The sequence below is a fragment of the Phalacrocorax carbo genome, chromosome Z (genome assembly GCF_963921805.1).
Source record: "Phalacrocorax carbo chromosome Z, bPhaCar2.1, whole genome shotgun sequence".
Lineage (NCBI taxonomy): Eukaryota > Metazoa > Chordata > Aves > Suliformes > Phalacrocoracidae > Phalacrocorax > Phalacrocorax carbo.
The window spans coordinates 82,196,807-82,220,349 of NC_087548.1; the positions used below are offsets into that span (position 1 = coordinate 82,196,807).

General features: G+C 40.6%; 1 protein-coding gene across 1 annotated transcript in view; it reads left to right on the plus strand.

Moving 5' to 3' along the window:
* The window catches only part of ADGRV1 (adhesion G protein-coupled receptor V1), a 285,841-nt gene that overhangs the window by 228,062 nt on the left and 34,236 nt on the right, over positions 1-23,543 (plus strand). Inside the window, exons 88-89 of the mRNA XM_064439564.1 lie at positions 2,992-3,149; positions 20,114-20,235. Coding sequence (XP_064295634.1) covers positions 2,992-3,149; positions 20,114-20,235 — 280 coding nt within the window. The remainder of the gene's footprint in view (positions 1-2,991; positions 3,150-20,113; positions 20,236-23,543) is intronic.

The following is a 23,543-nucleotide window of genomic DNA, read 5'->3' on the forward strand; positions in this document are numbered from 1 at the left end:
TTGGTAATAGAAAGTGTTAATAGGAAGTCACAGAAACTTGCAATAAAATCACAGTCTCTGAAGAAGCTAACAGTGTGTGATTTCTCTTGTCCCATTGCACAAGACATGTATTTCAACTGGTAGTTGTATTTTTTTGTTGTTGTTATTATGACTCAGATTCAAAACAAGACCCAAGAAAGAAATACAAAAATAACTTCATTATGCACAGTGGCCCTGTCTTTCATGGATTAAAAACTTACTTTACAAAGTCTAGTGCCTGTTCTAAAAAAGAAAAAAATAAGCAACTTCTTTAAATTTGTTTTAAAGGCTATACCGCAGGAGATAATGCTCTTCTTTAAACAAGTAAGGTTTCTAATTACGTAGTTCACTCCAGTTTCCACATCAGCCTTTCTAGGCCTTTTTCTATAGAATAGTCGAGTTTTGGAACACCAACTTAATGTTTTGGTACATTTTTCTTCTATTCCCATCCAATGCTAGGAATATGAGACACAGAGTAGGTCCACGTGGCAAATGTGTCACGGTAATGGAATAATAAATGTGTGCCCCTAGTGTCTAGTATAATAACTACTATTTTCAGTTGATCCCTATAGTGATATCCTATATGGTTTCCAACATAAATTATATCTTTTAACATATGCCGTCGCACTACTATATGTGAATAAAACTTACAGAAAGTAGTGGTTTTGGTTGAATTGCTCACCACTGCTTTTAAGGAAAAAAATCCAAATTAAACTTTGTAGGTTAATACGGCTTTGTGTATTTCTTGTCTGCATAACTTTTCAGTGTCTTTTTTAGAGCAAGTACCTAGGGGTATTAGTAAAAATGATCCATCTCAGTGGGTTTTGATTTTTATGCGGCTTTCATTAACTGAGTATAAAGGAGTGTTCACAGGAAAACTTTAAACCCGTCAGAGATTTTTTTAATGAGTATATGTGATCTCTAAAATACAAAAATGTATCAAATTGAAAAAATTACAGGTCTCAGAACATAAATATGATTTTATAGAAAAGTATACTCGTGCTAAGATTCATGGCTTTAGTATAATCATTAAAAGCAGCATAGGTTGTGATAATGTGCATTCAGGTCTTAACGCTAGCTGGGACCACTCAAGAATACATTTGGGGAACAGAAATAGTTTTCATACCTAAGAGATATTAAAAATTAGAAGGATTAAATGGATCAGATGTTGTATCCAGGAAACAACTGTGCTGCCAGCAGGTCGAGGGAGGTGATCCTTCCCCTCTGCTCAGCACTCACGGAGCGCTGGGTCCGGTACTGGGCCTCTAGTACCGAAGAGACATGGACGAAGTCCAATGAGGGGCCACCAAGATGAGGAAGGGACTGGAGCACCTCTCCTCTGAGGAGAGGCTGAAAGAGCTGGGACTGTTCAGCCTGGAGAAGTGAAGGCTGCGGGGGATCTTTTTAATGCATGTAAATACCTGAAGGGAGGGTGCAAAGAGAACAGAGCCAGCTGGTGGTTTCAGTGGTGCCCAGTGACAGGACAAGAGGCAATGGGAACACACTGAAACACAGGAGGCTGCATCTGAACATCAGGAAATACTTCTTCACTGTGAGGGTGACTGAGCACTGGCACAGGTTGCCCGGAGAGGTCATGGAGTCTCCGTCCTCAGAGATATTAAAAAATGATCTAGACACAGTCCTGGGCAACCAGCTCTATGTGTCCCTGCTTGAGCAGGAGCTTTGGACAAGGTGACCTGCAGAGGTCCCTTCCAAGTTCAACCATTCTGTGATTCTGTGAAACAAACACCTCTAATTGCAATTCCCTGTTGTTCAGTGATGTTATCAGTGGTATCTCAGCTTGGTCTGCCTGAGCCTGTACCCTCTGAAGAGAGTTGTAGAAGATAGCTAGATTCTGCTGTAAATGGTTTGGGATTCACTGAGTGTGCCTGACTGATGCTGTGGAAGAGCTGACACAGAATGCAATCCTGGAGTCTTGCAAGACGTGCTGGACAGAGTACACATGTCCACGCAAGCAAACCCAGAAGGTGTACCAGGTATACCAGTGAAACAGGTACCCAGGCTCTTCTCAGACGTGTATTTTACCAGCTTTGACTCTGAGCTTATTTAGCAGAGCTGACCTGACAAACAGAAGGGCTGGGTAAGTTACACCCTCTTAATAGGGATAGCAGTGACCACATACTCTCTAGACATACTGACTCCTGAGCCGTCCCTTGGGCTGCTCTATCGTGCGTCATCTCCAGAGTAGGTCAGTGGCAGTAAAGCACATACTGACCTCGAGGGAGTTCACAGAAAACCCTGATCTCTCATGCCGTCAGGAGCTCTCTTTAGCTATCATCTCCATATCCTTCAAGCCATCATCTTATATGCATAATTTCACTCTTTTTTAGGAACAACTCATGTTCCTGTCACATCTTTATAAATAATTATAACTTTAATAAATGGAAAGGGTAAGGAGAGTCAGGACAATTTGGAAAAAAATACAGGAGGGAGTGAGTATTTGGCTTCAGTGGGCAAATGACATATAATTTCCAACAACTTGAAGAAGAATAGTTATCTTGCCATTAAGACTTGTTCATTTATTTTAAAAATATATTTCTAAAAATTTAATTTGTGGTTTCAGAAGCTAAGTATAGAAAATTGCATAATGCCCTTTTAGACTTTGGTGACTAAGAGTGATCACATTAAATGAATATAGCATGCATGGAGTTTGTTAAAATATAATTTGTTCCATTGCAACAGTTTAAATCTCTTCAACTTTGGTTAGATTAAAATATAACATGCGTACTTTTAAGGGGCAAATATTAGATTCATTGAGATACAATAAGGAGATAAGAACTGACAGAACCCAATGCATCCTATCAAGGTTACTCTGGGAATAGAGTTAAAGAATTTGTGGTTTATAAAGCATATCTCTTTCCAAACACATCTGTTTTTTGAAATTTTGCTCTTTCAGGGTGTTCAAGGTGTCATGTTTATAAACAGCATTTTTTTTCCCATTTTTTCCATCAGGTGCTTCATTCCAAATGCCTATGCTGCTCTCTTCACTGCTGCTCTGGTGCCACTGATGTGCTTGGTGGTGGTTTTTGTGGTGTTCATCCATGCCTACCAGGTGACTCCACAATGGAAAGCATATGATGATATTTTCAGAGGAAGAACAAATGCGGCAGGTATGATTTGTGGGCTACTCGGCACAAACAAGTTGGACTTCCAGAACAGTACTGACTGTTCTCGCCAGTTCCGAAAACCCCACTAGAAACCGCAGTTCGGTAGAAACCTATGCACTTGTTTAAGATTAAGCACGCTAGTGGTCCCTTTGAAGTCTCTCAGAGTACTTTAATGGTGGAAGCTATGCAGATGCTTAGCTCTCTTATGAAGATAAGAATGTGCTAAACCTACAACAAGATATTAGTATCAGAGGTTATGGCTAGTTCAGTAAAGAGAACAGCAATAAGACGCAGCACTGCCCTGCTCGGAGCGCTGTGTCCCGTGCCCGGTTTTGTCTGGGGTTACTGAACATCCCCGCCCCAGGGAGGGCTGGGACTGCTCAGGAGCAGCGACTGCAGGGTGGGGGGCAGCCATCACGTACGAACCCACGCTGTGCTGCTCTGCTCAGCCCCAGGTGATGGGCACAGCTCCTCACCCTTGCGGTTTGCCATGTATTCGGTGGCTGCAGTCGTGCGCTGGCTGTGTGCTGGAGTATTTGGAGTTAATGCCTTTGTTTTGACATTTCCTAGCGCTAGTCACAACCGAAACATGCTTGAAAGAAAAGATCCATCTCGTGCAAAACAGGAAGTATCAGTCAGTCTCCTCTGTCAGAACAATTCAAATACAATAATGTTCCCAAAATAAAGTTGCAGCAGTTTAGACCAATACCACAATAATAGGACACTCTGTGGGAAGCTTAGAATAATTCTTTTGTTTTCATAGTGTTCTGGGAAAAAAGACCTGAGTTTTATAAACAAATGTAAATATGCAGATTTTTAATAGAAGCATATTTTCTCCCTGAGTGCTTGAAGCCAGTTAGACTTTATAAACTTGTGAAAGATTCTTGAATAATTTTTCCCAATTCATTAGATAAATATTATCTGAACTTAAAAGGAACAGTGGATTATTAAAAAATTCCATTGACTAGTCCAGTGCTTGTAACTGTTCAGATTCATAAAGACTAGCTGTCTTGTTCAAATGCTCAAATTTCTAGTGATAACTGTGTTACGAAATGAAGGGTTGTGGGATTTTTGAACATTTGGGTTATAGAAATATATTCCTTCTATGAGAAGATGGAAATAAATATTAATTATTTATTATCTGTACAGTTCTCAATTATTAATTTCTTAGTGACAAAATGTCAGCTTGGCTAAGAGCTATATGAATTCAGATAAGGTCTTATAAACACAGCTTGTAAGTGTGATACTCAAGAGCTTTCTTGCACTTCACTCTCTTTTTTTTTCTGATATAAAAGGGAGTGCCTGGAGCAATCACAAAAGTGGCTCCTTATTCAGTCCTGGATAATGTTGTTTATTTATTTATAAATAACTTCTTTTAGTACCTCTAATAATGGAGTTTCCATATTCACATGTTGAAGGTTAAGGCTTGTCGCGTGGCAGTTAAGCCAAGGAAAAACTTCTGAATACCTTAAATACCTTAAATGAAGTTGGCATGCAAAATGGCAGAAAGAACTATTAGCAGTTATAATAATAAAGTTGAAATAAAACGTAGGATTCAGGGCGGGATTTTTCTCCAACAGAGTCCAGAGAATGGCATAGAAAATGCTGAGGTCTCAGAAGAAAAGAAAAAATAGTCAGGAAGAGAGACATTCAATAGCATGTCAATAATAGTGTGTGGGGTTTTTAAAGCAGGTTGTAACTTTTTACTACTTGCACACCTTCCTGGCAAACCAACCTCTTGCTGCCATAGGGGTTTTGCAAGCACAAATGAAAGTACATTGTGCAGTGTGGGTGACAGCAAGCTGCAGAGAGGCTGTTTTAGAGAAGAAAAAGAGATGCCTCGTGAGGTTTATGGTGCCTGTGGTTGTACAAGGGCTCTCTGTAGCTGTGTTTATCGTGTAAGCTTCCAGAAAGAAAGGCTGGTGATTCCTCTAGTTTGTTACGTTGCCTGTAACTACATAACATGGTATTTACTGTTAAAGGCCTGTGACTTTCTGCCTGAATATTTCTCTCCTGAAACATGAGACGGTGGTTATATATTTACATTATTTTCAATATTTTGTGGGTATATTGTGATTTTAAAGACATATTCAAAGGGATTTTGCAGTGGTAAGACCTGCTACCACTTTTAAATTTTGAATCTTGCCATATGGCCCGCTCTCTGGAGATCACTCCCCTGACTCTACATTCTTACAAACACAGTGGGACCTGTTCCTGCTTCACTGTTGTTGTTGCAACCGCCGCAGAGGATGCTGTGAGAAACACCATTTTTCCTAACATCAAAGTTGCCTGCAATCAGCTGCATGATGATATCTTGCTTCTACAAGAGAGGGGGTCCAGGATCACACCTGCGCCATGTTCTGGCTTCAGTGTGACTTATGAGATCCTATGGGGTAGGGAGGCCTTTTAGCAATGTGGTCTCCTTAGGTTGCACAAGCAGCCATTATTTTGCTGTTTCGTTGCAGCACTAAATATGCCAAGGTTTCTCTCTGTTTCATCCAAACCCAGAGGAAGGGTGGAGCTACCAAGCAACAGTGGCCTATGTGTAGTGTCTTGTTCTGGATTGTCTCCAGCTCTCATCCCCATATTGATTTCCTCCCTGTTCGGTCACCCACAGCAATGAACTCATACAGCAAAAAAAAACCTTTCCCAGCCTCCAGCCTGAGGTTCAGTACCCAGGCTTCTCCACTTTGAGCAGTGTGATAAGTAATGGAACAAAAGAAAACTAAAAAAAAAAATTCACTGCTTTGGAAAACCGTCTGCTTTCCATTAGTTACCTTCTCTAGAAAGAGTATAAAATTCTGGGTGAATGACACTGTAGATGATTCTGACATATCAAGGGTGTGGAGCTGTAAACATAGACAAAAATATTGTTCAATACATTTTTACTTTTACTAGTAATTGTGGACACCTGTTAATTTAAATTCCAGAGAGCAAAGAGTATTGCAGAAAGGAAAAAGTGGCATATATAGACATGTAATTATCATTTATACATAGATACTCATACAAACACCTATTTGCGTGTGAATATTTGAACTAGCAGTGTTTATTCCCCTTCTGGGGGTCATTCAGTTAGAAGACAGTTGAAATTGCAGTGTGATACAGATGACCCCATGTGGATTCTGCAATAATTCATGCAAAAGCTACCGAATGTTGCCAATAAAAATAAAATAGCAAGGTCACTGGCTTGCACATTAGCATAAAACAGAAGAAGGAGTTGGATATGCAGAGTTGAAAGAAAAAAATTGTTATCTGGCTTCAAAGTGTACATTCTTTAGGTCATTTCATAGACTGTAGGAAAAGCCTTTTAGCTGGCTATTCCAAAGTTCCGTATTTGTGATCTCTACTTAGGGAAGGCTATTACTGACTTCAATATAAATTTAACAGGAGTAGAAACAGTAAAGTTTATCCTCATTTGTAGTGTGTACTGTTTTTTTGTGTTTTTTTTTTTTTCAAATAAATTGAATATGCCAGTGGCAACGTGAAAAATTGAGTCAACATTTTTTCTTATTCTCTTTTCTTCTATTGTTGGAATACTCTGAAGCTTACCTTGCAACAAAGGTTCATCTTGAACTATGCAGAATCATGGAATCATAGAATGGTTTCAGTTGGACAGGACCTCTAAAGATCATCTTGTCCAACCCCCCTGCCACGGGCAGGGACAGCTTCAACTAGGTCACATTGCTTAAAGCCCTGTCCAACCTGACCTTGAACACTTCTGAAGATGGGACATTCACAACTTCTCTGGGCAATCTCTGTCAGTGTCTCATCACTGTCATTGTAAAAAACGGCTTCCTTATACCCATTCTAAATCTACCCTGTTTCAGTTTAAAACTATTGTCCCTTGTCCTGTCACTACAGGCCCTCGTAAAAGGTCTTCATCTTTTTTATAAGCCCTCTTTAAATATTGAAAGGCTGCACTAAGGTGTCCGCAGAGCCTTCTCTTCTCCAAGGCAAACAACCCCAACTCTCTCAGTGATTCCTCATAGGAGAGGCGTTCCATCTCCCTGATAATTTTTGTGGCCTTTCTCTGGACCTGCTTCAACAGGTCTATGTCTTTCTTGTGCTGGGAATCCCATATCTGGAAATAGCACTCCAGATGGGGTCTCACCAGAGTGGAGTAGAGGGGCAGAATCACCTCCTTTGACCTGCTGACCATGTTTCTTTTGACGCAGCCCAGGATGCAGTTGGCTTTCTGGGCTGCAATTTCACATTGCCAGCTCATATCCAGTTTTTCATCTGCCAGTATCCACAAGTCCTTCTCTGGAGGGCTGCTTGCAATTCTTCATGTCTCCAGTCTGTATTGAAACTGGTGGTTGCCCCATCCCAGGTGCAGGACCTTGCTCTTAGCCTTGTTGAACTTTATGTGGTTGGCATGGGCCCACTTCTGGAGGCCATCAAGGTCTCTCAGGATGGCATCCCCTCCCTCAAGCATATCAACTGCATCACTCAGCTTGGTACCATCCACAGACTTACTGAGGGTACATTCAGTCCCACTATGTCATTAATAAAGATATAGAACATTACTGGTCCCAGTACAGACCACTAAAAGACACCACTTGTCATGGATCTGCATTTTCACATTGAGCCATTGACTGCAATTCTTTGGATGTGGCCATCAAGCCAATTCCTTTTCCATCAAGTTGTCCATCCCTCAAAACCATATCTTTCCAAGTTAGAAACAAGGATGTTGTGTGGGACCATGTCAAAGGCTTCAGAGAAGTCAAGATAGATGACATCCATTGCTCTTCCATTACCTGGCAATGCAGTCACTCCATCATAGAGAGGCACCAGATTAGTCTTCTACAACTATTAGAATAAATTCTTTCTGCTGTAATAAAATATCTTCCTGGACTTCAGTAGGAGTACCGTGTTTACTATTTTGTTCTGTCTGTGTCTGTTGTTACCCATACTAAAGGGGACTCCCATGTATTTTCGTTACTAAGAGCATGATTACAATCTGGGTTTCACCATACCTATCTAAGAGAAAAATTTTGCCCCTTGGTAATTGCAAAGAGGATCTGTTTGTACATGGTTAAATAGCTCATTGGAAAACTATTGGATATCGTTGGTTTTCTTTACATGTATTTGTACACAGATATTCATTTATTCGTTGTACCTCCTTTTCTGTCATGCATATATTCTTCCTAGACCTCTAGATTTATCTTAATCTTAAGTAGATTAGGCTAATCTTAAGTAGAGTCACATCTCTCATACCCTATTCTGGTAGTTTCTAGGCTTTCAGGAAAATATCATGGCCCAAGGACTGCTAACCCAGCAAAATTCTGATTTTACTAATTGTCAGTTCTGTTGGCAATGGTTTTTTGTCTTCCCAGAGAGCTATTCATACTCTTCTGTTATGCCTGGGTTACTGCTGTAAAAGCATATGATTAAAACAATGTTGTAGTGGAGGATAAGCGCAGATAAATAGAATTTGCCAACTCCCAATTTCAGCATTATGCACACTTCTCATTGCCCTGTCTGGAACACCAAATACGTGAGGTTGCCCTCTCACACTCTTTTTTACTGCTCCAGAATTGCTCTGTTATTAGTCATGTTGTTCTACACAGTGATAGATACAGCTTGCTTAGGTCAGGGAGTTTTCCTCAGCAGTAGAAGGCTAGAAGAAAGGGCAATGGGAGAGTCAAGAATTAATTATCTCTTAGAGCAGGCAGCTCTTCCTCTTCAAAAGCAAGTGCTGGAAAATAGTGTGAAGGCTGATTTACAAAGAATATCAACTCTACTTCTAGTGTACTCTTTCAAAGGTATGCATTGACTTTGCTAGAAAAGGGACTTCAGTTTGAACTGATTCAGTTTGCCAGCCTTTCAGCAACTATGTTCTGTTGGCTGATTTTTCTGCTATATATAGAAACTAACTTCTCAAAAGTTAGCTTTGACAGGAGCCAAGTCAGAAGCATGCATTGGATAAACAGCCTCTGGGTGAACTAATATTTAAGTACGCAACAAGACTGCTTTTGAAGGAAATCAGGTGGTATAAAGCAGTATGGTTGTGTTTGGCTGAAGTAACAGGAGGTTCAAATAGGTATATATATTACTGTTTTTTCTTGACAGTCCCAATATACAAATATAGAAATTGTAGGTAAATAAGACAGCAATCTAATATACATAATTTTATTTTCCAACTGTTTTCTAACGTTTCCTAATTTCACTAAAAGTTTAGAAAATATAACAGAAAAATTTGAATTGAAAAATCACTTGCATTTTTTTCTGATAATACCTTTGCCACAGGACATTAAGGGTATAAAGCTACTGGAGAGTATCCTGAGGAGGCCGTGGAGTTGGGGAAGGGTTTAGAGGGGAAACCGTACAAGGAGCGGCTGGAGTCCCTTGGTTTGTTCAGCTGGAGCAGAGGAGGCCGAGGGCAGCCTCATGGCGCTCTGCAGCTCCCTCCCGAGGGGAGGAGGGGGGCAGGGCTGGTCTCTTCTCCCTGGTGACCAACGCCAGGCCCCGAGGGAACGGCAGGGAGATGTGCCAGGGGAGGGTGAGGCTGGGTGTCAGGGAAAGGTCCTTCCCCCAGAGGGTGGTGGAGCCCTGGAACAGGCTCCCCAGGGAGGCATTGCGGCACCAGCCTGGCGATATTCCAGAAGCACTTGGACAAGGCCCTCAGGGACACGGTGTGAATTTGGGGTGTCCTGTGCAGGGACGGGAGTTGGGCTCGATGGTCCTTGTGGGTCCCTTCCAGCTCAGGACATTCTCTGATTCTATGATTCTTTGTGAAGAGATGACCTTGGTTTATTGAACAACACATAGTGGCATAATTTTTGTGCCCTACACATTAAATATGCAGTAGAACAAAGCTGATTCAGATATCATCATTGGAAATGTGCCAGAATTAATTTAAAGGTTAAAACTGTATGTTGCCAAAATAGAACTTCATGAAGAATGCCTTAGATACAAATAAGCCATACAAAATACAAGTGCAGGACATTCCAGCCGTGCTTCTGTGCTCAGGAAATGCTTCTGAGCACAGAGCTTTTGATACTAAGAGAGAATGTGTCTAAACCTGTAGTTACATGTCTCCCTTATCCTGAGAGCTATATGCTAAAATCTTTATCTTGAATTATAAGATACGTAACATGTATCTAAGAGGATTGAAGGAAGAGTGAATAGCAAGAGGGCTTTCATCTTGATGACCGTATACATCTTGAAATCAAGAACCAGATGTTGGCTACCTCTGAACGAACAGTTATGGACATTATTTACACTACTCATCACAGTCACACATTTGATAAAGTATTTTGGTCTTCATAGTGCTCCAGGGTCTTTTCTTTTTTGTAACTAGGAGAAAAACAGATCTCTGCCTCCGAGATTTTTACAAATATAGTTAAGACAAAATGCACAAGCATAATTACAAGCTGAAATAAAGAAAAAAGGTCTGAACAAGATAATAACTCAAATGCATCATCTGCACTCATGTAATTTAGATTGTTTGCACAGTGCTTCACATGCTCAAATTAGCTTTCTTTAAAGAAATCTGCAGAAACAAGTTAATTTGCATGAGTTATGCCTTTACAGTTGTGAATTTAGCACTCGTAATATTGTGCATAATACTTGTAGATAATTTTGTTATATGGAGATAAATGGGTTCAACTTTTTATTTCTTTCCTTATTTGCTGTTGTTCTGGGGTTTGTCATGTTCCCTGCATAACAGTAATAGCATAAGCTATAACAAGATGCCTGATCTTTCATTTGATTATACCACAGAGTGTCTCAAAGATGTATGAGAAAGTTTGCCAAAAAAAAAAAAAATTTAGTTAGAGAAGTTAGAGAGACCAATCTTCTGTGGTTTTGTAGTAGTGAATCACAGAATCACAGAATCCCAGGTTGGAAGGGACCTCAGGGACCATCTAGTCCAACCTTTCTAGGCAGAGCACAGTCTAGACAAGACGGCCCAGCACCCTGTCCAGACGGCTCTTGAAGGTGTCCAACGTGGCCGAGTCAACCCCTTCCCTGGGGAGATTATTCCAACGGTGACTGTCCTCACTGTGAAAAATTTCCCTCTCGTGTCCAACCGGAATCTCCCCAAGAGCCACTTGTGACCATTCCCCCTTGTCCTCTCCATGGGACTCCGTGTAAAAAGGGAGTCTCCATCTTCTTTGTAGCTGCCCCTTAAGTACTGGTACATGGTGATGAGATCCCCTCTGAGCCTCCTTTTCTCAAGGCTGAACAAACCCAGCTCCCCCAGCCCATCCTCGTATGGCAGCTTCCCAGTCCTTTGGTCATCTTGGTGGCCCTTCTCTGGACCCCTTCCAGCCTGCCCACATCCTTTTTGTACAGCGGGGACCAGAACTGTACACAGCCCACCAGGTGTGGCCTGACCAGCGCTGAGTAGAGCAGGATAATGACTTCTTTATCTCTGCTGGCGATGCCCTTGTTGATGCAACCCAGCACCCTGTTGGCCTTCTTGGCTGCAGCAGCCACTGTTCGCTCATGTTGATCTTCCTGCCCACCAGGACCCCCAGGTCCCTTCCCACAGAGCTGCTCTCCAGCCAGGTGGATCCCAGTCTGTGCTGCACTCCCGGATTATGTTTTCCCAGGTGCAAGACCTTACACTTGTCCTTGTTGAACTTCCTAAGGTTCTTGCTGGCCCACTCTTCCAGCCTATCCAGATCTCCCTGCAGAACAGCTCTCCCTTCTGGAGTGTCTGCTTCCCCACTCAACTTGGTGTCATCAGCAAACTTCACCAGGCTACACTTGATGCCAGTATCCATATCTCTTATAAAGATATTGAATAACATTGGGCCCAGTATGGATCCCTGGGGGACCCCATTAGTGACAGGTTGCCAGTTTGAGAAGAAGCCCTTTACCACTGCCCTTTGGGTGCGGCCCGTCAGCCAGTTCCCCACCCACTGCACAGACCACTTGTCTAGGCCATAATGCATTAATTTCTCCAGGAGGAGACTGTGGGGGACCATATCAAAGGCCTTGGAGAAGTCCGGGTAGACAATGTCCACTGCCCGCCCCATGTCAACCAGGCAAGTCCCTTTGTCATAGAAGGCCACCAGGTTTGTCAAGCACGATCTGCCTTTAGTGAAGTCATGTTGGCTTTTCCCAATCAAGTGCTTCACTTGACTTGTCATGGCCCCCAGGAGGATTCCTTCCATAACTTTCCCAGGGATTGAAGGCTGATGGGCCTGTAGTTACCTGGACCCTCCCTCGAGCCTTTCTTGTAGATAGGGGCAACATTTGCCTTCCTCCAGTCCTCTGGGACATCCCCCGCTCTCCACGAATTCTTGAAGATTATGGGGAGTGGCCTTGCGATGATGTCAGCCAGCTCTCCCAACACCCTCGGGTAGTGATGTAGTCTTCATGCTCGACGGGAGGTGTGCGTCTCTTCTAGAAGGTATTCTTTAATTTCAAACTCTTCCTTGCCACAAGAAGCAGCAGATCAAAAATATAAATGAACTAATAATAATGTTTTAACATGTTTTCTGCTTCCTGTTTTTACAAATTATCTGTGAACAATTTTGTCCAATTGAATTTTATGGATGTTTACCTACCAGCCTTCTGATCTGTATATCAACTACTGTTAAATTCTGCACACCTTTAACATTCCTAATCTGGAATCAGAGGTTTTGTCATGAGTCACTGATTGCATGTTGGTGATGGTGGTGGTATTTTCTCCTTTCAACTCTATGAGGAAATCTGTTAACTTCTTTATTTTGGCCACAAAATCCTGTTACCAAATCCCTTTTCTACAGCAGTTGTCAAAAGCATTTGAAAATGGAGCCAGAAGGATTTGGAACAGTGTTATTCAAGCTTATTTAAAAATAAAAAATAATTGGGTTTGTGGCATTTTCGTAGTCTGTTGCTAAGTTTAACCCATGACTTCTTTAAGCAATAGTCTGTAAATGTTCTATTAATTTAGGTCTCCCACAAATTGGTGAAATTCTCTGAAGCAATACATTCACCCCAATCATCTAGGAAAAAATGTCTGGTAAAGATCTTTCAGGTTTTGCAGTAGGTCTTCATGTCTAGCCAAGAACAATTAAAAGCAATTAAAGTTGCATTATCAGTTTAACAACCTACGGGGAAGTAAGAGTAAATATTTATAGGTAAACTCAGAAGATCATTAAAACTGTATTATTTGATTGGTTCTTTTATGGACTTTCCTATTTTTAGTAAAAAATTAAACACCTCAGGCAATTGAAAAAGGCATAATATAGGCCAACACAGTAGTGAGAATACAAACATTTGGAAATGTTTCAAAAGCATAGTACATTCTTTATTTTCCATATTTAAATCATCTAGATGTTTGCTGCAAAGACATACTCAGCATTACACTTCAGGCTTTTAATATTATTTAATAATTTCCAGTTTTATTAATTTCTATTTGATCTAAGTTTTTTTACTGCTCAGATGCATCGCCCTGGAGAATTTTATTTATAATATCAAGTATGGAAGGAGGGAAGAAAAGCTTCAGGTAGTCTACTTGATAGTCTTGTAATGAAACAGACTGAGTATCTAAAGTTGAGGAGTAGTTCTAACTCTATAGACAGAAGAAACAGAAAATTGGAAATTTCAGAATATGAAGTTTATTTTCTTTTTAATTATATATCTTTTCTAGGAATAAGATCATGTATTGTCTTCTGAACTATGTAGTGGAATTAAAACTGAAAAGTTATGCTTTTTTCTGGATACCAATTGCAAAGACATCCTCAAAACCCACCTGCTTGACTGAACATGGTGTTCTCAAGGGACCAATCCTGGTATCCTGAAGAGAGTTCCAGTGCTGGTGATCCATCAAAGCAGAGTGTTGTTTTTCTAGTTCATTTCAGTTAATTTTCCTAGTGGTGCCACAGACTTTCTCCGTAGCAATGAGCTGATATTCGTTTCACTGAGCTTATCGCCTATTTCTGTTTTGATCCCTTTGTTTAAGCAAGTTCATACAGATTCATTCAGATGCTAGGTTTTCTCTCTGCCAAGTGCTCATCCATTGGTTTTCCTAACTGTGATGTCTAAGCTATAGAGCAAGAAGGCATTTTTAAAGAACCTTTCCTATGCACCATGAGCAGTTGTTGACTGAAATTGTGCAGGATTTCCACTGCTGCTTCCCTCCCTGGTAAAACAAACAGGTGTGGCAGGCACCATCAAGTTATTGTTCATAATCAGTAGGCAGTACATAGGGATGAGAGAGGTTAGCCGTGTGAATGGTCCCATCATTAGGAGAAATTACAATGACATACACGAATCCACCTCCATCCTCAACTTGCCGTTAGATGAACCATCAAAGGTGTGACAGTGGTTTGTGATGGGGAACACCGCAAGGATCCTCTTTGTCTTCTTGCTCCTCTTTGCAGCCGTTTCCACCTTTTTCTTCTTCATTCCTCCTTGTCCTCCCAGCACGGGACTACCAAGAAGCCACATGGCTCTTTGTGCTGTCAGGTGCAGGGGCAGAGGTTGGCAGGTGCCTCTGTCCCGTGCTTTCCAAGACAGGTGTACCCTATGTGTGAAGGGAGTTCATGTACAGGATGCTTTTGACACTGGAAAATAACTTCTGCTCTACTCTTCTTTTTTCTCTGCGGCACTACTCAACTGGCAGAATCTATTCCAGGCCCCAGAAAGGAATAAATTTTAGGCAGTATCATTCTGTATTGTAAAATTCAGGATTTTTCATCATCTTTCCAGTCCTTTCGGGCACATAGATGTGACAACCGTTGCAGTTCTCATTTCTGTGGGAGTCATGCAGAGGCTGACTGGACCGCAGGCCTGTGGTCCTAAACGTCTTTGTGGACCTCATCAAGCTGCTGCAACCTGCTGAGGCTGCAGTAGGTGTAGACACATGAGCCTCATCATCAGATGATTTCCCTGTGTAGGCCAGTACAGATGCCTTACAGCACAGCAGAGGTTTATCTTAAAACTGTCACCTTAGTCTGTCTTTGTGAGGTTTATTTCAGAAATATTAAATTGTGTGGGTTTATTTTATTACAGATATAAAACCACTGTAGGTGAAAGCGTAGCTGTTTGGAAATGTTTTGGGTTTTTTGTTTCCTTCTATCTCTTGTTCTTGCTTCTGCTGTAAGGAAACCAAACCAACGCAAGCTGACAGCTGTTTCAGCCAAGCAGTCTGGAATTTCATTACCTGAATCTCATGCTATTCCTGTGGAGTTCCTTGCCACTTGGATACTCTGAATTATTGAAGGTCACTGTAATTAGTTCAAGATGAGTTTGTGAAAGAGAAGTCCCCTGAAGATTACTAGGTAGGAAGAAACTATGTCTGGTCCAGGAAACAACTGCATTGTAGTTAGGAGAGTTTCTGGGAGAAGTATGACATCTGGCCAGCTCTTTTGGCCCTTGTTGGAGGCAAGGCCAGGTAAACTTCTGTTCATACCCAGTACTGCTCCTTTTAAGATCCCGCTGAGGTAAATCAGTTCTTCCAGCACTTTAATACTTTTCCTGGTTCATGAATTTTATAATCTAATCCAAACCTATCATGAAAATATCATAGCCTATCTTTCAAATTCTCACCAGCATCATTTTTATGTAAATCACAGAACAAAATATCATGTTTACGCCCAGGACTCCCCTACTGTAGTAAAACTACAGGTTTAGCACCCATAAAAACTAATTACAATGTACCACAGCCCTCAGAACAATAAGCATTGCAGAAAAGTACATTTTCTAGATAAGTTAATAAGGAAAGTAATCTTTTCTCAGCAATAGGGAAGAAGCGAGAAACAGTGAGCACATTTAGTTGTTCGGTAAATTGGATGTATGAAATTTTACCTGGTCAAATACCAAGCTGGACAATAGTAAGTTTTCAAGCTAAAAAACTGCAGCTAAAGCTGCAGAAGCTGCATTTACCTGTATTGAGTCATCAAGTCTGCCGATGTTTCTTAAGCTTGTAGTTAGGGGCAAGGAGAGATACTTCAGGGAGAGGCATGAACAGCCAAGATGGTGATATACGCACACATAGGTACACATAAATATATTTAAGGAGTGGGTGGACTGACTGTTGTATGAATAAGACCCTTCATCATTCCTAGTACTAAAAAAAGGTGTGATAATGGTGTAAAAAAAACCGAAAAGTGGACCAGCATGGTTCAAATATGTAATGCCTAACAGAGTTGCTGACATCTCCTCCATCACACTGATGCTGAGTTGACTGCTGCACAAGAGTCTTTTATCTGCTAAGGTTTACTCAAGTAGTCTAAAGGCATCTGCTTGCACTTGGATTTAGAGTAAAATTCTTGTCAGTGAAGGTTCATCAGCCCAGAAATACCCTTTGAGATTGTTTGGGAGGGGGGGTGCTCGTTTTCTTTCCATATGAAGGAAACCACAGACAACTAAACGGTCTATTTTGGTTCATTCCAAGTTTATTTATTGGCTTAATTTTCCTTTATGCAGGGCTGTTTTTACAAACTTAAAATACATTGTTGCTGGTTTTCTGATATGTTTGTTCTAGTAATTGAGCTTTTGTTTGATTAAATACAACAAATTGGCTGATCAAAATGGGTGAAGAGAATACAAACAGCTGGAACTAAATGCTGCCAAAGTTTCAACTCTGTATTAACCCTTTACAATACTGATAATAAAGCAATTCTTACTGGCAAAGGTCAAAGCAGAATCATAAACTGTACAAACATTCAGCCTCTGACAAAAATCAGGTATTTTCAAACTACCTTTATTGTTATAGTGCATATATAAATTGACATGTTTGTACTGAGTAGCATTCATTACATAAACTTCTATCAGAATTACTCAAGGTACACTCCATAGAGATCTTGCTAGCTTCACTGAGCTTGATTCTGGTTTTACCTGTGGTAATTTTATTCTGGTGAGATGGCAGTGAATTTATCAAAATTCCCCCTCACATACACTTGAAGATAATAAAGTCAGATCATTGTACATCAAAATTATGTGATCTAGATATCAAATTGCTCCATTTCCTTCAGCTTTATGTGCACAGCTATTTCAGTCACCTATGGTCTCAACAATCTAGAGATGCCAGGCTGTGATTAATATTGTGATATTTTTCCTTAGGTGATATTTATGCACTAAAAGCAGAAATCATGGTGGAATTTTTGGCATGTTCTACTGCCTGGAGTTTGTGCTTCCACAGTTTGCCTTCTTCTCTCCCCTGCCCCCTACCTGATTGAACCATATTGCGAAGTAATAAAAAAAGCCAAATCATTATTCATCTTCCCGAAAGAATTCTCCTCACTGTGTGCTTTGGTCTACGTACAGCATTTAGAATTTATGCATTAGTGACCGTGAGTTGCCAGTCCATTATGTCACTTCAATTTCATAAGCAGCTAAGGTTTATTGTATGATTTTGAGGTTTAAACAAAAAGATGGTATTATTCCGTTAATAGCTGTGCTCTACAGATAATTACTGAATTTATGTTTAGAATTACATTCATAAAAAGCAACATTTTTTTACTGTATGTTTTCTTATTTTTTATTTTGGTAAATTAAGTTATTATAATTGCAAACACGTTGAGGTTGCCAGCTCTTTGTTTTGGTTTTTTTTTTTTTTTGTGAGCACTGTTAAGTACACATCTAATAAGTATTTGGATTCATTAGAGAATGCAATGTAGGATAAAAGAAAAGTACTGGATGCTCTGCTTTTTATTGTACTACCTGGTACTTTAGAGGGATTTGCCTTTTTAATTATTGAAAAACATTGTGATATGGGCATGTATATTAGTAGCTGTTATAGAAAAGTTTGTTTCAACATCTGTCGAGGCCACAAGGAATTTTTCCACTTTGCCCTAGGGACTGTGAGACGGGTGCTTTGTGTACAAGGGGTACCAGTGCCTGTGGAGCGCAGCGTGAGAAATACTTTGCATTTTCATTCTATTCATCCAACAAAATTGAGTTCCTCCCAGACAAATAACAGAGGTACATAGCCGTAATCTTCTTCCCCTGATGCTGCTCTGAGAAATACACATCTATTATTAGTGTTGTGTTATGGATCAGGGGTCCTTGGGAAGTCTCAGACCTTTAATAAATTTTGGCCAGACCTCACCTCCCCACGGGAGAAGTGATTCAGGGGCTTAATGGGCATCGATTGCCATTTGAGACAGCCGTGGTTACTCAGTCTGGCCTCCAGCTTTCTCTTTATATGGAATGGGTCTTCCACAGGTCCTGTGTTGTATGTACTGATCATCTACAAATCCTTTCGGTCTCCTGTGGCATGAAATACATTAATCTAATGCCATTCTAAGGCACCAATACCCACACACGAGACCTCAAGTCCTGCTGGAGGTCCCTAGCTGCCTGGGGGTCACAGCACTGCATCTTTCCCCTTCACTGAGAGCAAGCCTGCGATCGTGCTTGCACAGAAATAGCACTATTTACAAACGGCCAAACTGGGGAGGATTTATATCACGTCCTCAGATGTAAGTGGCAGAATGGGAGTACCTTAACGATGATTACCTCTGACCGTTCAAGCACGTCTACTTAAGGAATCTGATTTTCTTAATGCTGTAATAGCTGTTGTTATTTTCTAGTAAAAGCAGCATTTTTTTTTTCCCCTGCAGAAATAGCAATGCCTTATTAGCTGTTGCAAAGAACTAAGTTTATTTTAATACTTCGGTTTTATTACCTCTAGTCTTAGGCTACCACTACCTCAGCATAATGGTAATTTTCATGTGTAACACAGTATGTCATTATAACTTAATAAGGAAATACATATCTTTTTGTTAAACGTTATGTCACGCTATCAAACAGTGGTTGCAGAACAGCTCAGGTGTGCACCCCAGGTTTTACTGAGCAGTATTAGGCTTTAATAGGGGAAACTTTAGGAACACAATGCCTGCTCTCATTGTGCTTCACTTCAAATCATTCCCTTGTTTATAAAAATATGCATATGCATTTCTGCCAAAGCAACAGTTATAACCCTGAAGCAGCTACTGACGGCCTCGCTGGAAGGTAGTCTTGACTTTGGCTGGTACCTGTGTTCACTTACTATTTTTAGAATATTAAGCAAAATGCCTAAGTGCTCCCAAACTGCTGTTTCTAGAACGATGCCTGTCAAAATCGTGTCCCCACTCTTTGCTGATGCCGCATGAGTAGTGCGGAGAGGGGCAATGCCTGGCCGAGCACCTCTGCCCCTGAAACGTGCAGACCTGGGCAAACATGGACTTTGAAGTCTGCCGTGAATACAGTCAACACCAGGGGCCAGCGTGGTGTACCTGGCTGTCGGCAACGGGAGCTGGTGGGGGCAAAAGCTAACTTCTGCATTCCTTTTTGCACACTTCGTCCGTGCAGACCTCTTCCTGCTGGCATTCCTTAAATCCTCTGTGCTGTAAATGCAGTAGGGAATATAAAATGCAGCTCTGTGTGTGTGCTTAAGGACAGATTCTGCACATATTTTTGAAGATGAATGAAGTTAACCGGTGCAAAGCCTGTCTTTGGGGGGCTCCTCAACTCAGTGGAGCTTGTCACTTAAGGTTTTATAGGGTCAGATGCCTTCTCACGTTCAGCTTGCAGTGAAAGTAAACAATCAGAGAATAAGTAATTTGTACAATTTCTACATAATTCTGTACGTTGCCAGAGCCATAGCAGCTTTTTGTACTGACAATGTTTGGTTTTCTCCTTTTCCCTTTCCTCTCAATTCTTGAAAATCCATTTCCTCCCAAAATTTACAGAGCTTGCCAAGAGCTCTCCCATGCCTCCCCCAAGGTCAGCATGCTTTCTGACTCCACGTGCACTCTTCCCACCTGGAAAGCACCCCTGCCTGGTTTGCTGTGCTGGGCTGAGCCCCCCTGGCCCCTCCATCCCCCCAGTCCCCCAGCCCTTCTGCTGTTCTGCTGGCCCCAGGGAGGATCCCAAAGGCCCTGGGACCCCCCTTGGCTGGGACAAGAGAAGGGCTGCCCATCACGGTAGGGTGAGCTCCAAGGTTGGCCAGAGCCAACGAAACCAGGTCCTGCGTCAGTCATGCTTTAAAAACAGTTTTTCCCAGGGTGCACCATCTGAAATGCTGTGTTTGTGGTTTTCAGAGATCCCCTTGGTCTTGTACCTCTTTGCCCTGATTTCCGTCACCTGGCTGTGGGGAGGGCTGCACATGGCTTACCGGCACCTCTGGATGTTAGTCTTCTTCATCATCTTCAACAGCCTGCAGGTAAGAGCTGGCGCCTTCTCCTTCGGTCCTCTTGCGGAGCTGGGGGTCATCTCCACCGCTCACATTCCAGCTTCACCCGCTGAGCAGCGTCCACAAACACTTTGTGACACGGTGGAAGTGTTTATTATGCTTTCTGTTTATTTCTGAAATGAACATACAGGCTGCACATTAAAGCAAGGGTGCGTCGTTTTGAAACAATAGTGGTATAATTGCATGGATTTAATTTCATAGCTAATACACTGGGAAAGAAAATTGCTTGCTTCTGCAGGTAATATACTACTGAGGTAATTATAGCAGTAAAACTGAAATATCTGCAGCCTCTGCAGAAACACTGAGTATTTCAATTTTCTGTATCTGTTAACTATAATAAAAAAAACCCACAAAGATTTTTAAATTTTATAACCATAATTTTGAAAATTTTTTTCATTATTAGAGGTTAGCCTTGAGGCTTAGCTTTTATCATGTAGTATACGTATTGGTAAAGCAAAGATCTTTTCACTGAAAAAAATCAAATATAGACCTGATTTTGATTATTAGTTATAAAAAAAATGCAAACTTGTAGAATTTCACATGTGCAAGTGCTTCCACTGGACTCAGTACTGCATTTCTCTGAATTCAGTGCTATAGATCACACTGTGGAATTGTTTACAGAATAGAGGATGGTATATCATGGATGGGAAAATGGCTCTGATATCTGAAAAAAAAAGAAATGATGAGGAATTAAAAAAATATATGCAAATCTATGGCATGCTAGTTCCTCTGCCGTTTTTGTAACAGAAATATCCGTATTAGCATGTATGATTTACCTATATTTATATTTACCTATATTAAAAATCTTTATGCATCGTGAAATAAAAATTAATTTAAAAGGTATGTTTTCAGAAAAGAAGATTCATTTTAGATTTTAGTTCAAAAGATGGGAGTTTCCTTAAGCAGAAATATAAATATTTTCAAAATGTACATTTCAGACATAAATTTTTTTTTAATTGGGGGAAAAAAAGTAGCTTTTTCTTCTTGCAATGCTTTTAATTATTCAGTATATATTGTCATTTAACTCTTCTGCATATATTGGCTCGAATTAGTTATGAAGTTATTTTCTGTGAAGTTAGGTGAGTAGAATCGCTCTAGTAATTGTCCACAAACAAATAAAAACGCTTTTTAGGAAGGCAGCTGAGCTTTTCTTGCAGTCAGACTGCCACAGCTCTGCAGGGCTGTCGTACCGGGGCACATTCCCTCCCTCCCCTCTCCCCCTGCAAACTCTCAGCGCTCAGGCCAACCCGCGCCGGGGTTCAGCGCTGCAGCTGAAACTACTGCAGCTTTATGGTGAGACTTAAAGCATGAAAATGCAGTGACGTGTGTGTATGTACATGTGGTTATACGTATAGGTTTTATATATCCTTCCTTAATGCCTCACTACAAAGAATTATCGCTATGCTCGGATCTCTGTTTGCGTTACATAGATCTATCTTAGATACAAATTTTTGAAAACATTAATTAATTATAATTGAGATTTTATGGCAGAGGTAAAACAGTGCCAGAGCACTGTAATGTGTGTGGAGATTTGCTTTAAAATAAAATTAGTTTCTTGCCAGTGCATATTTAGAGAAGAGGGATATGATTGCTTTGTGAAAATTACCATTCTTGGCCTGAGTGTTGACCCTTCTGTGTAATTGCCAGAGGAGACTTTATGTTAGTCTGCTTTACATAACTTGAAATTTAGTTTTAGTCAAGTAAAGTTCAAAGCCATAGAATTATCATTATTTTTATTAATATTGCCAGTTTCAATCAAAACACCAATTCATGCAATAGGGTCAAGAAATAAAGCAGGATGTTGAAAGCCGGTCATATAAAATATGGGACCCACAAGGTCTGCGAGGGATTTATTGCACTAGTGGTCCGGTATGGCAGCAGGTGATATGGAAAACACAGATATAAAAGCATGCCTAGAATAATGTTAAAGTCACAGCTGCTGTTAGAGATGCACCACTGAATGACTCCAAAGTTAGGGTTTTGTTTGGATCCAGCTAAAAGTGAGATGATACAAGAAATATTTGCTTTTCTCCATCTACGTGAAGTTTTTCAGTTGGTGAAATTTCATGCTTTTTATGGTTTGTTCCCATTCATGCGCTCTAAAATTTTTGAACTTTAGGAAGAATTTTTTTTTTTAATTTCTTTTATTGGCTATTTGATTGTTGACCCGTCTCTTATGAGCATTGCTTGTCCGTACGAAAGGTATGTGCTAATAAGACCTGCATATGTACTGCAGAACTCTTGTGTATTTCTGCTGGAACTTCTTGATGGGTGTTATAATTTCAGAAATATTTCTACCATAATTCCATGCCCCCAGCATAATACATATTTCTGTATATATTGTTCTGGTGCTCAAGGCCTGACGTAAATAACTTTCACTTTCGAGAGCTGTACTCGTCTGCCGGCTGTATCCTGCAGCAGCACGGGGTCATGCGCAAGGATCAAATAACCTCTCTTGGCAGGTGCATTTCTGATCTTTCAGCGACGTGCCCCCGGTTGTGTCGCCACCCTCAGTTAGTCAGCTGGGAAATATATGTACAGAAACGCTGTTGGAAATCCTTCAGAGGAACTAGGAAATGAAAAATTAAGAAACCAAATACTACAAGTTTCACCCTCTCCGGGCTCGCTCGCTTTGTGCTGTTGTCACTGCTTGTGCAACCCCGTGGTGATGCCCACACCGCCCTTCAGCCCGTAACTCTTCCTTTAACTCTCTACCAACATGAGCAACTGCTTCACCAATGGATATCATCTCTTTTGTATTAACATCAGTCAGTTTGGCTTCTCGCCCTAATGATAGATCATAATTGGGGAATAATTGTAGATGTCGACTGGCCTGCAGGAGATACTGCAGGATCTCCACAACAGGCAAATTTCCATCTTCCACATCAGAAGGAGAAATCTGTTGGTTTTGCTATGTCTGAAATAGGACAGTGTCCACTACCTTTTATTACTAGATATTGGAAATTACTTTTTATAATTAATATATACTATGTACTATATATTTTTTATATTATACAACATATATGTTATATATAATTTATATACTATAGAATATGTAGTAATATAAGTAAAGTATAAAGTTACCAAATATTTAAAAGAAAAAGATAACTTTTTAGTGTTGGGTACGCTCAGAACAATAACAAAGGGGAATAGCTCTTTCACAGTACTACAGTTTTTATATTAGTTTGTGTGTTTTAATAAGTGTTTGTCTTCAGTGCTTTGTAAATCTCTGCAAAAAAACAAGTTTAAAAAACATTTCCTGGAGCACTCCCACATTT